This window comes from Taeniopygia guttata, chromosome 28 (assembly GCF_048771995.1).
Source record: "Taeniopygia guttata chromosome 28, bTaeGut7.mat, whole genome shotgun sequence".
NCBI lineage: Eukaryota > Metazoa > Chordata > Aves > Passeriformes > Estrildidae > Taeniopygia > Taeniopygia guttata.
The window spans coordinates 3,268,176-3,287,294 of NC_133053.1; the positions used below are offsets into that span (position 1 = coordinate 3,268,176).

Here is a 19,119-nt window from a genome sequence, read left to right on the forward strand (position 1 = left end):
AGTTCCAGGGGTGCTTCAGATATAACTTTTCTCGTTCAACAACAGTTCCAAGTTACCTTTTTTTTTTAGCTTAAACAATGGAACCTGCACTACCCCTTGTTGAATAAAAACCAGGAGATCTGGCAGACACATTCTTTGGAAAATGCTGCTCTCTGAGTGTGCAAGGGGGAAATCAGAGAATGTAAAAAATAGTAATAATAATAATAATAGTGAGTGACAGAGTTAACATGTGTTGGTAATGCACGAATAGGAGAGCAGGAAATGGTTCACCTGGCGTGCTGTGTTTGCTCAGGGAGGAGGAGATGTGCTTCATTCAGAGCAAATCCTGCTGGATGTTCAGGGTGCTTGTATATTCTGTATGTTTTCTTTCCTTTTTACACCTCCTTCATGTAGGCAGGGCAATGAAATTCTGCATTTTAAATATTTTAATTAATTGTAAAAGATTCTAAATTTTGTGCAATTCAGATGTCCCTTCCTGGATTTAGGCAAAATGAGCACAATAAATGTAAGCTGTGTGATGGGGTAACAGTCTCTGATTTTACAGGGAAGGACTGGAAATCTTTGTTGTTCAAAGCTGTGAAGGGATTGTGAACTGTTGGGTCTGTACAAAGAAGTGCATTCAGAGTGTGTGAGCAGACCAACTGAAATATGTCACTTGGCAAAGCTCTCTGAAACATCTTTTCCTATCAGGAATTGGATTTGACAGGGATTGCCTCTGTAAATAATTGCTGTGCTTAAAAAAAATCCCAACAAAACACAAAAACCCAAAAACAAAACACAAGAAAGGTCAAAACCCCCCAGGTGTGACCAGCACAAAGATTGTTTCTAACTGAAAGGTTGAGGATTTCAGGACCTTTTGATTAATTACAGAGCTGGGGAATAACCAGCCATGTCCTGGAGGAAGCAACACTCACCCTTCTCTCAGCTTGTAACAATAGTTGGGTACAAGTTCAATGATTAGGCTTCCCAATTATATCCTATAATTGTCTGCAAATTCCCACTGAGGGATGTGAATGAACTTGCTGGGATGTTTATGCTGCTTAATTAAGGCTGTTGGTAGATGGGGAAAAAAAGAAAGTTGGGTCAGGGGGAGTTGTGGGGGTCCTGGCTGGGATTGCCTGCTTGGGACGAGCCTGTAGTTATTCCAGTTCCTGCTTTGCCCCCAGTTTTTGTCTGGCATTGCATCAGTGTGCAGGGAGATATGGATCCCAGCCATTGCCTTGTCTTTATCTCAGTTTTTTAGACGAGGGTACTGGGGGGCACGGGCTGACGTCGCTGCAGGTTGTCACACTGGCTTTTCTTTTGGCTTGTGACGTTTAAAACAAACAGAGAATTAACTTTGGCTCCGTGCAGTGCTTAAATGCTGGCTGAGTGCTTTAATGGTTTCATGTGAAGAGTCTGGATTCCTTGTGAATCTGGGTTTAAACTGACAGAGCAGGGCAGGACACTCAGCACCTGCTCTTGTCCAGAAAGTTTTATAGCTGGAATTGGATGTACTAAGAAGGAGCTTCTGTACCCTCAGCAGGAATTCCTTAAATTGAGATGGTGTTTATTTCCCTGCCTTCTGGGCACCTTGAGAGGTGAAGGCTCTGAGGAAGGTGATGTTTTGAAGGAAATTCCACCAAAGGGTTGGAAAAAAATTCCAGTTAGAACAGCATTCAGCAGAAAGTTGGGATTCATTCTCTTCAGCATGTTTCTAAAGAACCCCAGGTGTGCGTGGTTTTGGTGCACTCCAGAAAGAGAAATGTGATTTTAGTCATGTGTATCATGTCAGAGGTGCCCTTTCCCAAGGATGCCAAGAACTGCTGCTCCATTGGAATTGTAACTCAGGCAGTTTCAGCTTTTGCAGAGCTCAGCTCCCACTCTGCAGTTGCTGATGCACTGGCAGGTGCTGGATGGGTGAATTGTCAGGAATTGTGACCCTTCTCAGGAATTATGCTATGCCTCATTCATAGGCATAAGAGTGTGGCAGGTATTAGCAAGACTGGTCTGATGAAGAGTGTATAACTTACAAGGTCTTTTTAGTGTGTTTTCAGTGCAGTTCAGAGGCTTCTGGAGCTGCACACACGGAGCTCTGGTCACTTAGGACTCCCACAGGATCAGTGCTGGTGTGTTGCCACACTGGAATTTCAGGGCTCTGATGTGATGAGCTGAGCCTGAGCTCAGCTTACAGCACAAGACTGGTGGTTTTTAAGTCAGAGTTAAGGGAACTTAGGGAGCAGGTTTGTCAGAGGTCAGAGAAAACACCTGCGAGCCGAGCAGCGACGTCTGCGGTTCTGCCCTGCTGCTCCCTTGTGCTCCTCTCAGCTCACTCTGGTCTGACCCCTGGGCACGATTCCTCATTTAGTGGTTTTTAAAATGGGAATTGTCTGGGGCAGGTTGCTCCCAGTGTGTTCATCAAAACCAAGCCTGTTGGACTGTATGGTGTGAGAAAGGGAAGGGAGCAGGCAGGTTTGGAGCTGTGTAGCCGTAATTTCCAGCCCTGTTTTTGGATTTTTTTCTCTGGTTTTGTAGCTGTGGGAGTTGAATTATGCTGAGAGCACGCAGTGTTATTACTGTAAGGCTCTAGCCCCATGAGCAGGGGTCCCAGGGCAGGAGCCTGGGCTCTCCACAGCGTTCCAGAGGGGCAGGAGCTGACACTCCTCCCCTGTCGAGAGGTTGAGTTGGGTGCTGGGGTGTGATGTTCTCACACAGCACTTCGATGACACAAAATGGGGCTGTTTGCTGGCTGATTTTCCCCCATGGATGTGAAGAGCCCAAGTGTGACATTGGTGTTCAGGGATGGATTATTTGGGGTCTGTGGCAGAGCTGCTGAACTTGGCAGTGTCGCTTCCGATAACGTGAGCGAGATGTCAGCTTCTGAGTCGTTTGCTCTGAAATACCTGCAGGAACTGAGAGTTCACTCAGAAGCCTGCAGCAAAAAAGTCAAGTTCCAGCTATTTCACTGACCTGGGCACTGGGAAATCCCTCACACAGAGGCTGCAGACAAACTCTGTCCTATCAGCAGCGTTTTATGATTGATAAAGTACATAAAGAATGTTTGCACTTGAAGGTGGGCTTGATTAGAAAATCTCAGGAATTGTGCAGGAAGCCTTATCCCTGTGTGTTGGTTTCCCAGGAGTAAGGCATGTGCAATTCCACAGGCATCACAGGATAACAAAGCATTTTTCTGTTTCCATTTTCAACTTCATTAAGCACATCCATGTTGTGCTACAGCACTGCAAGGATTTTAATACTTCATGAGCAATGAAAGGATTCATTAAAATTTGAATATCAGACAAATGTTCTTCTTGTCTTTTCTGCAAAGACAATCCAATTATATTCTCTGGGTAGTGCAAACATTGAGCAGTGCTTTAATGAAATGAACAGGACTGGTTTTTGCTGGTCTTTGGTCTTTGCTGAATGTCATCTCTCTGAAGTCAGGCTGATGTGTTTACACAGCTTCAGTTTGGGATGGAAGAGTCCAAGAGTTCCCTCTAAGTACCCCTCAAAAGCTCCCAAAAGCCAGAGAGGAAATGGAGCTCCTCAGTGTGATGTCTGAGTGTCTGAAAGTCTCGCCCAGTGGAGCTTTAACAGGGCTTAAAGGAATAAGGCTTTTGTTTTAAAACAGTACTTGAAGTGAAGCCTTTAAAGCTCAATAAACGATTTCTCTGTTCATTCAGTTCTGTGGATTTTAGGCTCTGGGAATCTGAAGACTCTGTTTCTGACAAGGGGAGCATAGCACACAGGACAGTCTTACCTGGAGACTTAAGATAAAGCAATTTATGTAGAAACTGGTGCTTTATCTGAAACAACTTCTCACCTCATCAGCATCTCTACAATTACTACATTAGCAAAATAAATGCCATGTGTAGATTTTCTTTAGGCTTCTCTTCCACACTCCTATAACCTTATCTCCAGAGCTGCTTAAATAATTTGTCTCGTGTTTGGCTGCTCTCTAAGCGCTTGGATACCGAGTCTCTAGTCCACAAAACCAGTCCATTCGAACTGGGTATCTGCATCGAGTGTCAGTTTTTGTTCTGGGAAGTAGGAAATGTTCTGCTTTGAGCCTGTACAGTGTGTGGATTTGGTGGGTGTGATAAGAAAAACGTCCCCGTGTTTTGCATGGCTCCGGCGGCCAAAGGAGGAGCAGCCTCGTGATGCCTCTTGCTCATCAGCACCGGGGAAGAGCCTGTTGTTTTTCCACATGCTCTAATCTGTGATAACAAAAAGAACTTCAGATTGTGTTTTTCAAACGCGCTGTGGGTCTCTCTGTGCTCAGATTTGCCAATGACTTTCTCTGCTGTGTGTCCGTCCACCCAGAGCCTGATTTGAGGTGGCTCTGGTTCAAATCCGCGCCTTGTTCTGAGCTGGAGGAGGCTGAGCAGGACTCAGCAGTCAGCAGAACCAAGGGTGTTGCTGTGCTTTGGGTGTTCTAGGTGTTGCTGTGCTTTGGGTGTTCTGGGTGCTGTGCTTTGTGCTGTTTCTGGGTGTTCTGCAGAGGGTCGAGTGCTGGGTGTTGTCAGGGTACTGCCAGTCTCTTCTGTCACTGACAGGTTTTGGGCCCCGCTTTGTGACCTCCATTAACTTCAGCCGGACGATGCAGGAGGGGATTCGAGGCACAGTTTAACTTTAGTATAGATTGAGACAAACAACCATCAGAAATGTCTTAGGTAGAATATTTGAGGTGGCCTTGGACAGCTGGATGGACTGGGTGGCATCTCCAAAACTCCTTGGGCTCCCTTCCATTGGCAGATTGATTCCAGTGCCAGCAGTTCTGAGCTGAGGCTTGAAACCTCTGGAGTTTGGTGGAAAAAAAAGACTCCTTGTCCCTGGAGAAACTGATACAGCTTCAGGTTGCTTGTAGAGGAGAGTCCCATCTCTTTTTCTTGCTTGGTAATGCTGATTTGTGTAATTTCTTTCCCTAGAGGGCTCTCTCCATTGTAAGGTGATTTCCCCAGTAACTACCCCAGGAGGGATCTGCAGGTGTGTGGCTGTGGCATCAATTAGAGAGCACTGAATAATCCTAATTGCTCTGAAGTGGACAATGCTGATGGCAGCTGGTGATTAGACCATATCTGAGTCCTGTGCTGATAAAGTGAAGGTTTTTAGCACCTTGGCACACGCCTGCAGGGGTGGGGGATGTCGCCAGATCCTGTTCCTCCCAATGACCCAGCATTGATAATGGGATTTTCACTACTCCTGCACTTCCCTGTGACCTCAGTGACAGTCAGTTTTATTTTAAGAGCTTACCATGGTGTGAAATAAAGCAGAATTTTCACAATTCTGACCATTGACAGTTGGAGCCATCAACTGTTGTGGAAGGAGGATTGAGAATCCAAGATCTCCTCAGTTCAGTGTAATTTTGGATGATTCAGTTCCCCTGTTGGTGGCCTTGTTGAGATGGCACAACTAGTTTGGCATTTAATGCCTTCAGATTACAACTTTCTCTTGCGTAATTTACAAGGAGAGATAGATTAATGGCCTCCAAGGGTGGCTTGTGCAATGTAGTTAATGGTTTTTGTACTCATCTCCAGTCGTTTGGTTTTCCTCAGGGTTGTGTTTGTGTGACTTTTGGTCATTTTTATCATTTCTCATTTGGCATCTGGATTAGAGCACAAAGGGATGAGGCACAGTCACAAAAAGCTCAAGGATGAGTGTGTTTGTAAGGAGAAGCTGTTAAACCAGTGGATATCTGGGAAGAGCCAAGCTGGATAATTTGTGCAGTGCCACATTCATATACAGTGAATTACTTGAAAATGGGCATTGCTGGTATGCCAAGGATGATGAGGGCGAGTAGTAAATAAAAATACATTGCACATTGCTTGGCTCTGCAGGCAAACAGTATCTATTTCAGTCCTGCTAAGGAAATTCTTATGCCTCGAAATAAACCGTGGCAAGCGTGTGTAGAGCTTTGGGCAAACAGGGGAGGGTGTGCAGAGGAATGGGCAGGAGCTGAGGAGGCCACAACTTGAGGAGCTGAGACAATTTTATTCAGAATTGATGGATTTGGTACTGATTAACAAGATAGTGCAGCCGTTTCACCTTTCCACAGTTCAGATATTGCTTTGGAAAAAATTCCTGTGGGCTCAGGGAAAACTGAAGTGACACCTGTAAAGTGTATGAAGGCACAGTACAGTGTGGAGCTCTGTGGGAAGTCAGTGGAGGATGGATGTGTCAGTGCTCCTGCTGAGCCTGGATTTGGGCAGCTTGCTGAGTGACCGTGTACTGAGCAGTTCATGCACCCTGGTAATTTCAGAAAAAAAAAAAATCTGTTTGATAGAGCCAGTTAACTCTGCTTCCCGGGAAAATCCACCTTTCTGTGCACACCTGGCCTTCAGGTGATGCTTTGCTTTTCTCTCTCTCCTCATCCTCTCTGGAAGGTGAGGCAGGAAGGGGGATCTGGAGTGATCCCTTTCCTTTTCCCTCTCTTTGTTTTCAGTCTTGTCACCCACAAACACTAATTTGGTTTCAGTACCGATGTTTACAATTCATGACTGTGCCATGAAATCTGCCCAGATTAAAATCTTAACCTCTGCCTGACATTTCTGTGTAGATCATTAGTTATCAGCATAATCTCCTTGTGGTTAATCTTATACTTCCGCCCATTCCATTGCCTTTCTCAGTTATGGACAGCTCCATTTTTGCTGTAAACTGTGCCTCTGTTTTGGTGGACGTTTGTTGTTTTCTGTGTTGGGATTACGTTTATATAACATATCTAAAATTCCATCTTTCCTCATTCCCACGTGGCAGCATAGCTTTCGTTCTTTCATGCCTTGTTTACTACAACATCCTTCCCCGTGGCCTTGAGGAAAGGAATCTTGTCCCTCCCTTATCTCTGCAGAAAGCAGAGCTTGGATGTTTTGCCTCGTGCCTTGATCGTATCATTACTCCTCATTTTCAGGACAGGCTTAGTAGGTAAAAGTAATAACCTGTCTTTGGAAAAATCAGATGGACCGTGCTCTTAAATCATCACCGAATCCTTGTGTGTATCTCCATTTGTTCTCTGTTTCATATCAGCTCCTAGAATCGTAGAACCATGGAGTATCCTGAGCTGGAAGAGACCCACAAGTACCATCACTTATTTTTAAGACATGCCTGGACCACTTTCCTGTGATTTGGTGTTGCAGTGGGTGAGCAGGTTTGGCAGGAGGAAGTTAAAGTGAACAGGGATGTTTACAAGATGCTGTACATTGGAGAGTAATAAATAGTTAAATATTAACATGAAGCTTTCATGAGGCTCCCAGGTGGCATCAACCGTTGGATGATAACACCAAATCCTTGGGTTATAATAAAGATTGAAATTTAACAAACCATAACAAAAAAAAAAACAACTTTATGGTTGGGACTAAAATTACAGTCAAGGCTTTACAGGGAAATGCCGCAAATTAATGTTAAAGATTCTGGTCTTGGTCTAAATTACAAGTTGTCTCTTCTGCTGCACAGAATGAAGTACAATATTTTGCCTGAAGATGTGGTGTCAGTTTTGGGGCTGGCATATTAAAAAAAACCCATCTGCCAAGCAGAGGTGGGTGGTTATTTCTGATCCCTTACTCTAAGCTCCTGTATAATTTTGAACACAAAGTACAAGGAGCAGGCTTGACCTGCTTGCCAGAGAATGGCACAACAGCACTGTTGTAGACACTGGGTAAAAGTTTTTACAGCTTCTGGTCTCTATCCTGGTGTGCACTTTGTGACACTTGTCCCACCTTTTTAACAGTTGCTGCTGTGTTTTCAAATCAAACTCTGTGTTTTGGTAGTTTGGGCTTGATGGCCAACAGCTTTGCTTGATTTCTGCAAGTTGTTTGTACCTGCATGGGGAATCAACGCAATTGAAAGGTGCCAGAAGAATGAAAACAGACCTAGTCTTGAGTTTTAATTTCTTTATTAATTATTTTTTTTTTCAGTGTGAGGTGCTTTCCTCTCTAAGTCCTGTTCATTAGGGGTTTCCAGCCATGGTGTGAACACCACAGCTTGAAATGCACAAAAGGAAGATGTTTCTTTGAGCTTTGTTCTGTCTGGGAAATATTAGGGATGCTTGGGTGGGAAACATCTAGTTCTCTGTGTAAATAGTTGGGGTGACAGAGGAGAACAGGAGTGAAAACCTTCAAGAGAAAGACACAGAAAGGTCTAAAAAATCCATGAAAATGGGAGCCTGTCCTGGGGGTTCAGTGGAAGAAGATGAGGGCTTTCCATAGCCCAAGAAGTCTTGTCCCCAAAAATAAGAGATAATATTGGGCTGTCAAACTCCATCCATGAAATCTGAATTTGCACAGGACTTGGCACATCTGGGCCCTGCCTTGTACCTCAGCATGGAGCTGGAGAAGCTCATTTGCAAAGGTTGTCACTTCCTAAGACGATGAAGAACGAGTGACCAAAGGCACCCTGAGTTCATTGAAGTTGGTGACTCCTCCAGGCTTCACCATATTGAGATGACCTACATATATTTTATATATTATATTGTATAAGCAAAATGTATGTGTTTACATATATGTGAGCTCCTCTTACCACGTTTCCCATATTGCTTGTCATAATTCACATCGGAGTAAATATGTATTTCCAGAGAAATGCCCCACCAGCAGGTGTAGTGCAGAAGATAATGAATTACTCCTCAGTTTAAACAGCAGAAGGTTGGCACAGAGGAGGCTGTTTCTGGAGAGATCTCCTGTTATCTGCCCCTTTCCTCTGTAAACAACTGAGCTCAACCTTTCCCGTATCTCCATTCAACAACTTCTTCCACAGACCTCCACTATCATGCCAGGACAAGGTGGCACATGGCTCCAAACTCCTTTATCTTGTCTGAGCTCCATTTGCTGATCCTCACAGGTCCAGCATCCCTGGGGGCTTCATCTGTTCCTGGCGGGAAGCGGCCGAACCCCGGCTTGGAATATCTGAGACATTCCGTGTAGCTCCAGTTGAGCACATAATTTGTGGAAGGGTTGGGAGGAGAAGCAGTTTTTTCCTTGTCCTTACTGATAGATGAGATAAGAGGTGTAATGTCGTCCTGAGAAATGTCAATGGGAAGAGTTTCCTTGACGTTGTAGTAAGTGTGTTGTTTTTGGAAGTCACTGTCCATGGGAAGGGAGGCACCTGCAGTTAATTTTATCTGTTCCTGTGTAAATACAGACCTCCTAACGTTCCCAGCTCACAGTTCAGAGGGGTCATGGCATTATGTACTGTAATATCTTATTTTATAAATAACACTTTATTTTAGTGCTGATTGTAAAATCTGGGATTTATTTGGCACCTTCTCCTTCCCGAGCTGGTGCTGAGAACTGCAGCCCTTTGTTGTGGGTTTCAGCCCTTGAGTTGATGCCTTTTGGAAGGGTTGTTCCTTGGTTGTCTTTAGGGAAAAGGAAGGGATGAGTGTTGTTAGAGCAGCTGAGCTCTGGGAATGAGTGACATCAAATTTGCTTGAGCATCTTGTGATTATTTCCTGAATTTTGCTTGACCACTGCAGCCAACGCCGGGCGTTGCCGACAGGATTTTGGTATCACTGTGTTAGCTTCCTATTTTTTTGTTTTCTTCTAGTTACTCCATTTATTTTGAAGGTTCAGGAAGGGATGGGGGAGCTGCTGTTGTTTGTCACCAAGGCGATCAAAAGTCCTTGTGCTTTTTACAGTCCACTGGAGCTCTCCAGCCCTGTCCCTCCCAGGCACTTTTCTGCTGCTGGTGGGCTTTGGGGTTTAGGTTTCTGCCTCTTTGGCCCCTCTGACATGAAGAAATAATTGAAGAAATAAACCACAATGCAGTGGGGTTTGCAGTACACTGGTTTTCTTCAATCCTCTGTCCACCCACTCTGCTGTGGGGTTTAGATTTATTTTTTACTTAGTCTTCACCAGACACAGTTTTGCTTGATTAATAGCTGTTTTCAGCCTTATGATACATTAATGCACTGGGATTAGATGTTGTCTTGATGTGTTCAGATCAAGTAAGTGCTCACAAGAAAGTAGATGATCATGAGTGAAAAAAATAAAAATAGGTTTAGGGATAAAAATTACCTTTATAGGACAAATGGCACTTAACACCTGCCTGAATTAGGGGTCTTCTTGACTGGAAGAGAATGAGTGAAAGAGCAAAAGCTGTCGAGTGAAAAATACTGTGTCTGTAGAACAGGATTTCATACATGATTTTATAAGGAGTAAGACCCATATGGATTTCCATAGCAGCGATGCTGCTCAGCACTTGCAGCAGGAAACAAGCCCAGGCTCTGTAGTACTAAATTAAGATCACATGCTTGCAACACACTGATGAGTTACTGCCGGGGGTGATTAGTCCTTGGGTTTCCTTTTTATTTTTTTTTCCTTTCCTTGTTGGTTTTGTTTTTGTTTAGAACCACAAGAACCCATTGCTGCGGAGGTCATTGCCGGGACTGTACCGTTAGGAAATGAAATTACAGTTCCCTCTGCAGCCGTAACTCAAGCAGCACTATGTGTCTGTGGGGATAAATTTATATGTCACATCTCACAGCCATTTACAGTAAGAGGGGAAGAAAAGCCACAGGGGCGTGCAGGGCTGCGATCCTGTTTCTGTGGGGCTCTGCCTTTGGCTTCTGTGCCTGTGCCCGTCATCGAGCATGGCACCAGCCCAGCCCTGGCACCAGGGCAGCCGTGGCACGGCCAAAACAAGCCATCTTCAGCCAAAACAAGCCATTTTCAGCCAAAAAAAGCCACTTTCAGCCGTGGCAACGCCGCCTTCGTGCCGGCTCCCTCCTGCCTTCCCCTCCAGCTTATAAACACCCCGCGCCAATTAAACGCCGCAAAACCCACAGCAGCCCTTCAGCTGCATTAAATGGCATTAAATTGCATTAGGCTGGTGGTGTTTTTGGGTGGTGGTGGGAGGCCAGGGCTGGCTGGGGAGCTGGCAGGGTTAAGGCTGTTTGCCTTGTGCAGATAGCAGGCGGTTGGGTTGGATGCCTCCCCTGCGCAGGCAGCAAATGCATTGGCTGAGGTTGAGGGCGGTTCTCCTGCCGCAGTTGTTTTGTGTCCTGGACTCCCTTGGATCTGGAGCCTCCTAATTGCCTTGTCTGTAATCAAAATAGAGTTTGTGTAAGCCAGGGGAGAGGAGCTGGCGCTGTGAGGAGAGTTCGCTGCTCGCCGCCGGCTCAGCTGCTGGACACCCGTGGTGGCCCAGGTTGCCTCCACTGACCCCCATCCACTTAAAAAAAATTACCTGTATTGCACTCTGAAAAAATCACCTTTATTCACAACAAATCAGTCCCAAACCCATGTGGTGCCTGGACAGCACATGTGCAGCATCTTGATGTTCATGTGTGTGGTTCAGGATTTGTCCTTAATGAACCGTGTTCCTCTTACCCAACCCTGTGTGAACACCCACTTCAGCTCACCAAGGATGTTGCTATTAAAACCCACCCAGTGGCAGAAAATCCCAAAGGAACAGCAAATCTTATCCTGAACGGTGTTTTCCCCTCTTTTTCAGACAATTCACCATTTTATTCACAGAAAACAAGAAAAAAGACCGAACACCGAAATTTTTAACAACTTAACGCTTAATTGACTTGCTTGTTAAATACCTGGTTACCTGTGCTGGCTCGGGAATGTGTTTACAGTCTCAGTGAGTGTTGTTTCCACCTGGAGCACGGGGAAGTGCTGAAACACACGGAGCGATCCGGAGGTAGAAATTCCTTTGCGCTGACTCCGCTGCCGCCTGTCCCCCCCAGCTGGGCCCCAGCAGCACCAAGAAATGTCCTTTTGAATCTCTAATCAGAGAGGTTTGGAAAAGGCATTGTTCCCTCAGTCTTGGGAGCCACGCTAGCAGCAAGTTAAATATTTATTCCCCCCTGGAAGGACAGGTTGGAGCCCCTCGTGTTAGTGTCAGGCTCTTGGTCAGCTTTGGGACAGGGGTTTTAAACACCCAGTTCCTACAGATGTGGTGGGCAGCTTTGTCCTGGTCCATGGCCCCACACACTTTTTGTGGCTTCTGCTCATACCCAGAACAGCTGTTTTCCTTTGTCCCCTTGCTTGGGCTTGTGAACTTCCCTTTGGACTTTCTGGGAAGAATGGGGAGTTGATTTTTCCCCTGTGCTGATTGTCCAAAGTCTCCCACAGCCTTAAGCAGAGGTTGGGGGCTGTGGCTGAACCTCCCTTGAGCCTCCCCACATGCCAGAGCTCCCAAAAGGCCACCTTTGAGTCACAGAATATCCTGAGTTGGGAGGGACCCACAAAGAGTCCAAACACCCCAAAAATCCCACCCTGAGCATCCCTGGCAGTGCTGCCCAAACGCTCCTGGTAGCCTTGGGGCCAGGACCATTCCCTGGGGAGCCAATTTTTTTGTGCAAAAAGGCAAATCCCTGCGTGCCATGGCAATTATTGGGGTCTGCAGACCTTGGTGGTGAAGGGTAATGAGGTGCACAAACCTATTCAGCGTTGACCTGCAGTGAAAGCGCAACATGGGCAGCAAAAAACCCAAACCAAACTCATGTTTCTGGCCCATCTGAGTGACATAACCTGGAGTAACTGTTGTGAGAAGCCGTAGTAAAGATACTCTGGAGAGGTTTTACACAACTTGAGGTGCTCTCTAGCATGCAGACTTTGATAATGTCATGACATCTGTTCAGGATCTTGGGTAATGAGGATTTGCACAAAATGGTGATTGAATTTCTGGTCTTTGAGTGCTTAATGGAAAAAGAGCTGTTGCCTTGGGTGCTTTGCTTTCTTTGAGCTGTCTTGGAGACATCAAAAGCTGGCGGAACAGGAAAAAGAGAAACGTTAAGAACGTTTAAAAATAGTTTAATTGTATCTTCTGAAAACCTTTGGAGTGGGGACTTTCGGGGGTTTCTGCCCTGTGAATACTTACAGCTGAGTTCAAAATGTGTAAATAGGCACAGGGCTTTGAAGATTAGTTTCCATAACAAATTAAATAAAAATATTTTGTGACAGAATGTTAAGTAGGTGCCATGTGTCACCGGGTGCTTTGCATGAGGGCAGGCTTTTCCCAGTTACCTGGCTGCTCCTTGGAAAACAAATGCTGTCTTTTGGATACTTTAAACTTTGTAGTTTCTGAGCATGAAAGAGGCAGGGGAAAACTCCCTTGGTGAGGAACACTGGGAATTGTGCTGGCAGCACTTGCCCTCCAGCTCCCACAAACCATTCCTGCATTTCCTTCAGTGCTTTGCTTCCCATGAGAAGCTGTCCCCACTCCAGGGAGGAACCAGCCAGGGCAGGATTCCTTGCAGGACATCTCTGTCTCAGGAGAGGTGTGGGAGAAACAGCCAAGGTTTCCCCCTGCTCATAAACCTTCATATTCCAGGCTGGAATTAGTAAGTTTGCTAGTGCTTTGGACTAAATTCTGGGATTTTCTGTTGCAAATATTTCTAATAAACTGCAGCCAGGACACCTGTTGCTAGACTGTGCTCATCTCTCTATAACCATTTAAAACATCCATGTATAACCTGGCTTTTAAAGCAAGCTTCTCATTTTATATTTAGTCAAATGCAAGGTGTTACCTGCAGGTTGCTGCTATTTGGCTATTGCATTTCAATCAAGTACTATTTGTGACAGGTTCGCCTGTTCCTAGAAAAGGGCAAAAAGTTGGAAATTAATTTGAAACACATTCCTATGCTTTTTGTAATGGATGAGTGATGCACAGAGAAAACACCCGCACTGAAGAAAGCAGTAAGATATTTTAGATTAAATTGTCCTTGTGGTAGAATTTCAGCTTTATCCATTTCATATTTCTTTAAGGGATATATCAGGCTGGAGCAGACCAGAAATTGCTCATCTTTACTACCTCATCTAGTCCTGCTTATTCCAAGAATGGCATTAACAGCTTTAACACACTTAATTCTTCAATCTCCTAACATGGGGTGGAGGGGGATTTTCTTCCTAGCACAGCTGGGGGTTGGATCATCCAAACATGTTGTGCTGTGGATCCCACATGCTGCTTCTTTGGCTGGATAAAACTTGAGCACATTCCACTGCTGGTCTGCTCAAGTGCCTTAACCAGAATTTAGAGGTAACATTTCACCTCTGGACATTGCTGTGTCAGGATAAAATAAATAATAAATGAATTAATAAGGCCCCTCCTGCCTGGGCACTGAGTATTGGACAGAAAGCTGGGGAAATGCTGAGGCAGATGGTGTTAATTCAGAATTTATTGCTGTCTCCCTTCACCAGGGGGGCTCAGGCAGGACATCAGGAGCTGCTCAGGTGTTCCCTCAGACAGCACACTCCGGTTTGGTGAGGACAAGGGGTGTCTTGATCTGTGTCTTGGCAATTCACAGCTGGATCTCAAAGGCTGTGAGGTTAAATCCAGGTCCCTGTCCCCCATCTAAAGCCCTTGTTTCTGCTTCTGAAGCCCTGCTTGGAGTTGGTGCTGGCTCTTGGAGTGCTGATTTCAGCTCTCTTCTCTTTCCTGACATGAAGTTCTGTGGTGTGTTCTGATTTACAGAGGTGGGTTTGATAATTTCAGCCTCATTTGAACCTGTCAGACTGAGTGTGGAGATGCTGAGGGGCAGGACTGACCTTCCCCTGCAGCTTCCCTGGGTTTGTTCATCCTGCCCTCCCTCTCCTCCCCGAGTTACTCACGGTGTTGACTCTGCTTGGTTTGGAGTTCAAAGCCCAAACCGCTCGTTAAAGGTGTTGTGGGGTGCTAAGTAATGAGTAATTAAAAAGAAAACCATAAAAACCTCGAGCAATAACACTCGTGGGTGCCCTTTGTGGACTTGTTGGGAGAGCCACTGAAAACTTCGTCTTGGTGCCAGGGCTTCCTCCAGGAAACCAGGGATAGGGTGATAGACAGATGGGAAACAAATCCTGATAAAGATGAAGGGTTGTGTAAAAGTGCTGTTGGACGCGTGTTATTTGCAGTACTGCTGCAGGAAACTTCAGTTTTTTAAACTGAGAAACAGTTTAAACTGAGTTTCTTAGACTGAGAAAGTTTAAATTGAGAATCTTCTGGCTGAAACTGGCTGTGCCAGGCTGGGAAGCTCTCAGGTGTGGAGTCTCATAACTACTGAGCTTCAGAAATGACACCAGAGCCACCAAGGCTCTCCTGGAGCCTTTTCATGCTGGACTGAGGGAGCAGGAAAACTCAGTTTTCTTTTAAAGATGAGCATTGATGAGTTGTGAGGATGAATGATAAGACTCCTCAAAAATGTTCTTGAAATGTGGAATTTAAATGTGGAAAGCTGGAGATGAGGCAGAATTTGCACTGAAAGGTGGAGATGAGGCAGAATTTACACTGAAAGGTGGAGATGAGGCAGAATTTACACCAAAAAATGGAGATGAGGCAGAATTTGCACTGAAAGGTGAAGATGAGGAAAAATTTGCACTGAGAAGTGGAGACGAGGCAAAATTTGCACTGAGAAGCGGAGATGAGGCAGAATTTACACTAACAAGTGGAGATGAGGCAGAATTGGCACTGAGAAGAGGAGATGAGGCAGAATTTGCACTGAGAAGTGGAGATGAGGCAAAATTTGCACTGAGAAGCGGAGATGAGGCAGAATTTACACTGACAAGCGGAGATGAGGCAGAATTTGCACTGACAAGTGGAAATGAGGCAGAATTTGCACTGACAAGTGGAGATGAGGCAGAATTTGCACTGACAAGTGGAGCTGAGGCAGAATTTGCACTGAAAGGGGGACAGTAGGCCGAATTTACACTTGCACTGAATGTTGGAGATGGGCAGAAGTGACACTAGAAGAGGAGATGGGGCAGAGGCTCCATGGTTGCCCCTTCGCACAGGAAGCTCCCAGGACAAGCAGGACCAGGTGTCACCTCTCGTAAGCTCCCAGGGTCACACGTGGCCAGGCTCTCAGTGACACTCACCTGTCTCTGGTGTTTCCTCAGTCTGTCCCCCTGCCTGCAAGTCCCAGGGCTGCACGGCGGACGGGCAGTGCTGCCACAGCGAGTGCCTGGGGGACTGCACGGAGCCCAACGACCCCGGCAGGTGCGTGGCCTGTCGCAACTTCTACCTGGACGGGCGGTGCGTGGAGAACTGTCCCCCCGGGCACTACCGCTTCGAGGGCTGGCGCTGCGTCACCTTCAGCTTCTGCCAGGAGCTGCACAACAAGTGCAAGAACGCCCGGGAGTCGGGCTGCCATGTCATCCACAACAACGAGTGTGTGCACGAGTGCCCCTCGGGCTACATCATGAACTCCAGCAAGTGAGTACCTGGGCTGCAGGGATGAAACTGGGGCTGGGCTTTTCTCCTCCTTGGATGGGGGGTTTGAGTGTGTGGCAAGCACCTTTCTCTCCCTCTCAGGATTTTTCATAGAGAAATGAAAGAGAAAACAATTTCTATTTCTGCTCCTTGTTTTTCCTATATGGAATATGTTTGGAGAATTGTTTACCTGGAGTGATTGCTTGGTTGGATTCTGGTGAGGATTGTTTGAGCTGATGGCCAATCCAACCCACCTGGGGCTGGACTCTCAGAGAGGGTCACGAGTTGTGTTAGAGTCAGAGAAAGTAGTATGTAGTTTTAATATCCTCCTTTTGTATAGTATATTAATGTATTTTAGCATAGTTGTAATAAAGAAATCATTCAGCCTTCTGAATTGAGTCAGACATCATCATTTCTTCCCATTGGGTTCGCCTGCATTTACAATAGAGTGCTGTGTCATGACCAGGAGATGTGGCAGGCCCATTCTTTTCTCTCTCAGGATTTTTTCATAGAAGAACTTAGAAGAAAGAAAGAGAAAACAATTTCTGTTTCTACTCCTTGTTTTTCCCATGTAGAATATGATTAGAGAATTGTTTACCTGGGGTGATTGCTTGATTGGATTCTAGTAAGAATTGTTTGAGCCTGATGGCCAATCCAATCCACCTGTGTCTGGACTCTCTAGAGAGGGTCACAAGTTGATAGGGAGTTAGATATAATAGATAGAAAAAGTAAGTATGTAGTTTTAGTATCTCCTTTAAGTAGTATATTAGTGTATTATAGTATAGCTATAATAAAGAAATCATTCAGCCTTCTGAACTAAAGTCAGACATCATCATTCCCTCTGGGTTCGCCTACTCTTACAATAAGGAGGAGTTTTCGGCGTTGGAGCAATCACCTGGTCTGCTTTAATATGAGTTACAAACTAATGCCTTGCTAATTCAAGCCATTAAAAGCTCTCCCTGCCATGGGCTGGTACTTTATTCTTCCCTTGCTTCCTGTCGAGTTTGGAAAAAGTGGGAAAGGGGGATGGAGAAAGGACAAAGCAGAGCATCCACGAGCTGGAAGGGTCTCCCTGTAACAGCGTGGGAGGAGGGAGGTGGGCAGTGGAGAGGCTTTAGCAGCCCTGCTTCCCTCCCCTCTGGAGCAGCCTCAGGGCAGGGAACCTGCCTGGAAAAGCACAGCAGGGAGAGGTCGTGGCTAATGAAGAGAGCGCAGCGTCCTCAGAGTGCTCGTTCTCAGAATCTCTGTCCCTCATCCCTGTAATTACTTTCATTGAGCAGGTTCAAGCTGTGCCAGACATAAATGCACAGTGTAACAAACAAGTGTAGCACGAATCAAAGCAGGGAACAGCCATTCTGTCTATTCCCAGGGAGTTTTGACAAAGGAATTAAATAATTTATGGTGCTGAGCTGTTTATCACTGAAAACTTGGTTGTTTGTCCTGCATTACCATTCTATATTGTGGTGAGTCAGATTTCCTATGAATATTGGTCACTTTGTGCTTGCATGTATTTGCTCCTCTCATAATAATTTCAGGGAATTCACTCTTAACAGGACTTTTTCTGCCATTTCCTGTTTTGCTTTTCCAAAGAACCAACAAGCAGCCCCCAAAGTATCTGTGCTGCTTGTGCAACAGCCCTGTGGCCTCTCCTGTGCTGTTCCTGGCTGCTGCCAGGGACCTCACACTCTGCTCCCTGCCTTTCCTAGAGCATTTCTTCCTCTGAACTAGTTGGGAACACATTCTTGTGGTGGTGTGACCAGGGAAAGCCATCAGCTCGTGCTATTTAAGCAGTATTTCCCCAGAGCACAAAGCACATTCTTGCCTTTTTTTAAAGCAACATTGTGTGCAGTGCTCAATCGGAGGATTCCCAGATGCAGGGCCAGCTCTCCACTCATCAGTTACACATTTGGTTAATGATCTGGAGATGGATCCTGGGCTGGGGTTAGTTATCCTGAAAGCCCTGGGATGGAGAGCACTGGGCAGTATCGTGGACAGTTTCCTCTTCCCAGTACCTCAGGTCACTTCATTTTGTTTTGTAAGGAGAGATGGAATGATTCACGTTTGAAGGGTGGAAGTGACAATTTAAGACCATTTTAATTTATCAGCAGTTATTTTCAAGGCCAGGTTGGACAGGGCTTGGAGCAACCTGGTCCAGTGCAAGGTGTGGAAAGGGGTTGGAATGGGATGAGCTTTAAGATCCCTTCCAACCCAAACCATTCCACGATTCTGTGACTCTCTTTGGAGTTCCTAAAAAGCGAACCCCATGACATACCAGCACTTCAGATTCATCACTCTGCTTTTGGGCCCTGCTGGGGCCATCTGCCTGACCCCTGCACCCCTCCTGTGCTGTTTTGCAGCCTGCACTGCACGCCCTGCGCGGGGCCGTGCCCCAAGGTGTGTGACTTTGGCAAGGAGAAGACCATCGACTCGGTGACGTCGGCGCAGGAGCTGCGGGGCTGCACGGTGGTGAACGGCAGCCTGGTCATCAACATCCGTGGGGGAAGTAAGTGGGCACGTCTGGGCAGTGGCAGCACAGGCTGGCAGCCAGGGAAACCCACTGCCCTCAGCTGGGGCTCTTCCCTTGCCTCTGACCTCCCTCAGCCTTAGAGAGACCCAGAGAAACCAGCAGAAAGCAAAGGCTTTCATTTGATGCTTTTTGTTAATTGATTTTTGTGAGTTCTCGTGAAATAACATCAAGAAATTGGTTAAATAATAATGTTTGGGCTTTAATTGTTTGATAGTAATGCTAATTGTTTAATATTAATGTGTGGGTGTTTCTCTCTGTGATACCAGAAAGCTCTTCCCAATGTTTTCCTCTCTGTAGATAACATAGCAGCTGAGCTGGAAGCAAACCTTGGCTTGATAGAAGAAATCTCAGGTTACCTAAAAATCCGCCGCTCTTACGCCTTGGTTTCTCTTTCTTTTTTTCGGAAACTCCATCTGATCAGAGGAGAGACACTCGAAGCTGGGTGAGTTCTCTCAAAAGATGCTTTATTTGAATGCTTTGAAGTACAAGGA

General features: G+C 45.8%; 1 protein-coding gene across 1 annotated transcript in view; it reads left to right on the forward strand.

The window, feature by feature from the left end:
* The window catches only part of INSR (insulin receptor), a 58,436-nt gene that overhangs the window by 15,529 nt on the left and 23,788 nt on the right, over nt 1-19,119 (forward strand). The window contains exons 3-5 of the mRNA XM_030257169.4: nt 15,789-16,104; nt 18,459-18,604; nt 18,926-19,070. Of these exons, the coding sequence (XP_030113029.1) occupies nt 15,789-16,104; nt 18,459-18,604; nt 18,926-19,070 (607 nt within the window). The remainder of the gene's footprint in view (nt 1-15,788; nt 16,105-18,458; nt 18,605-18,925; nt 19,071-19,119) is intronic.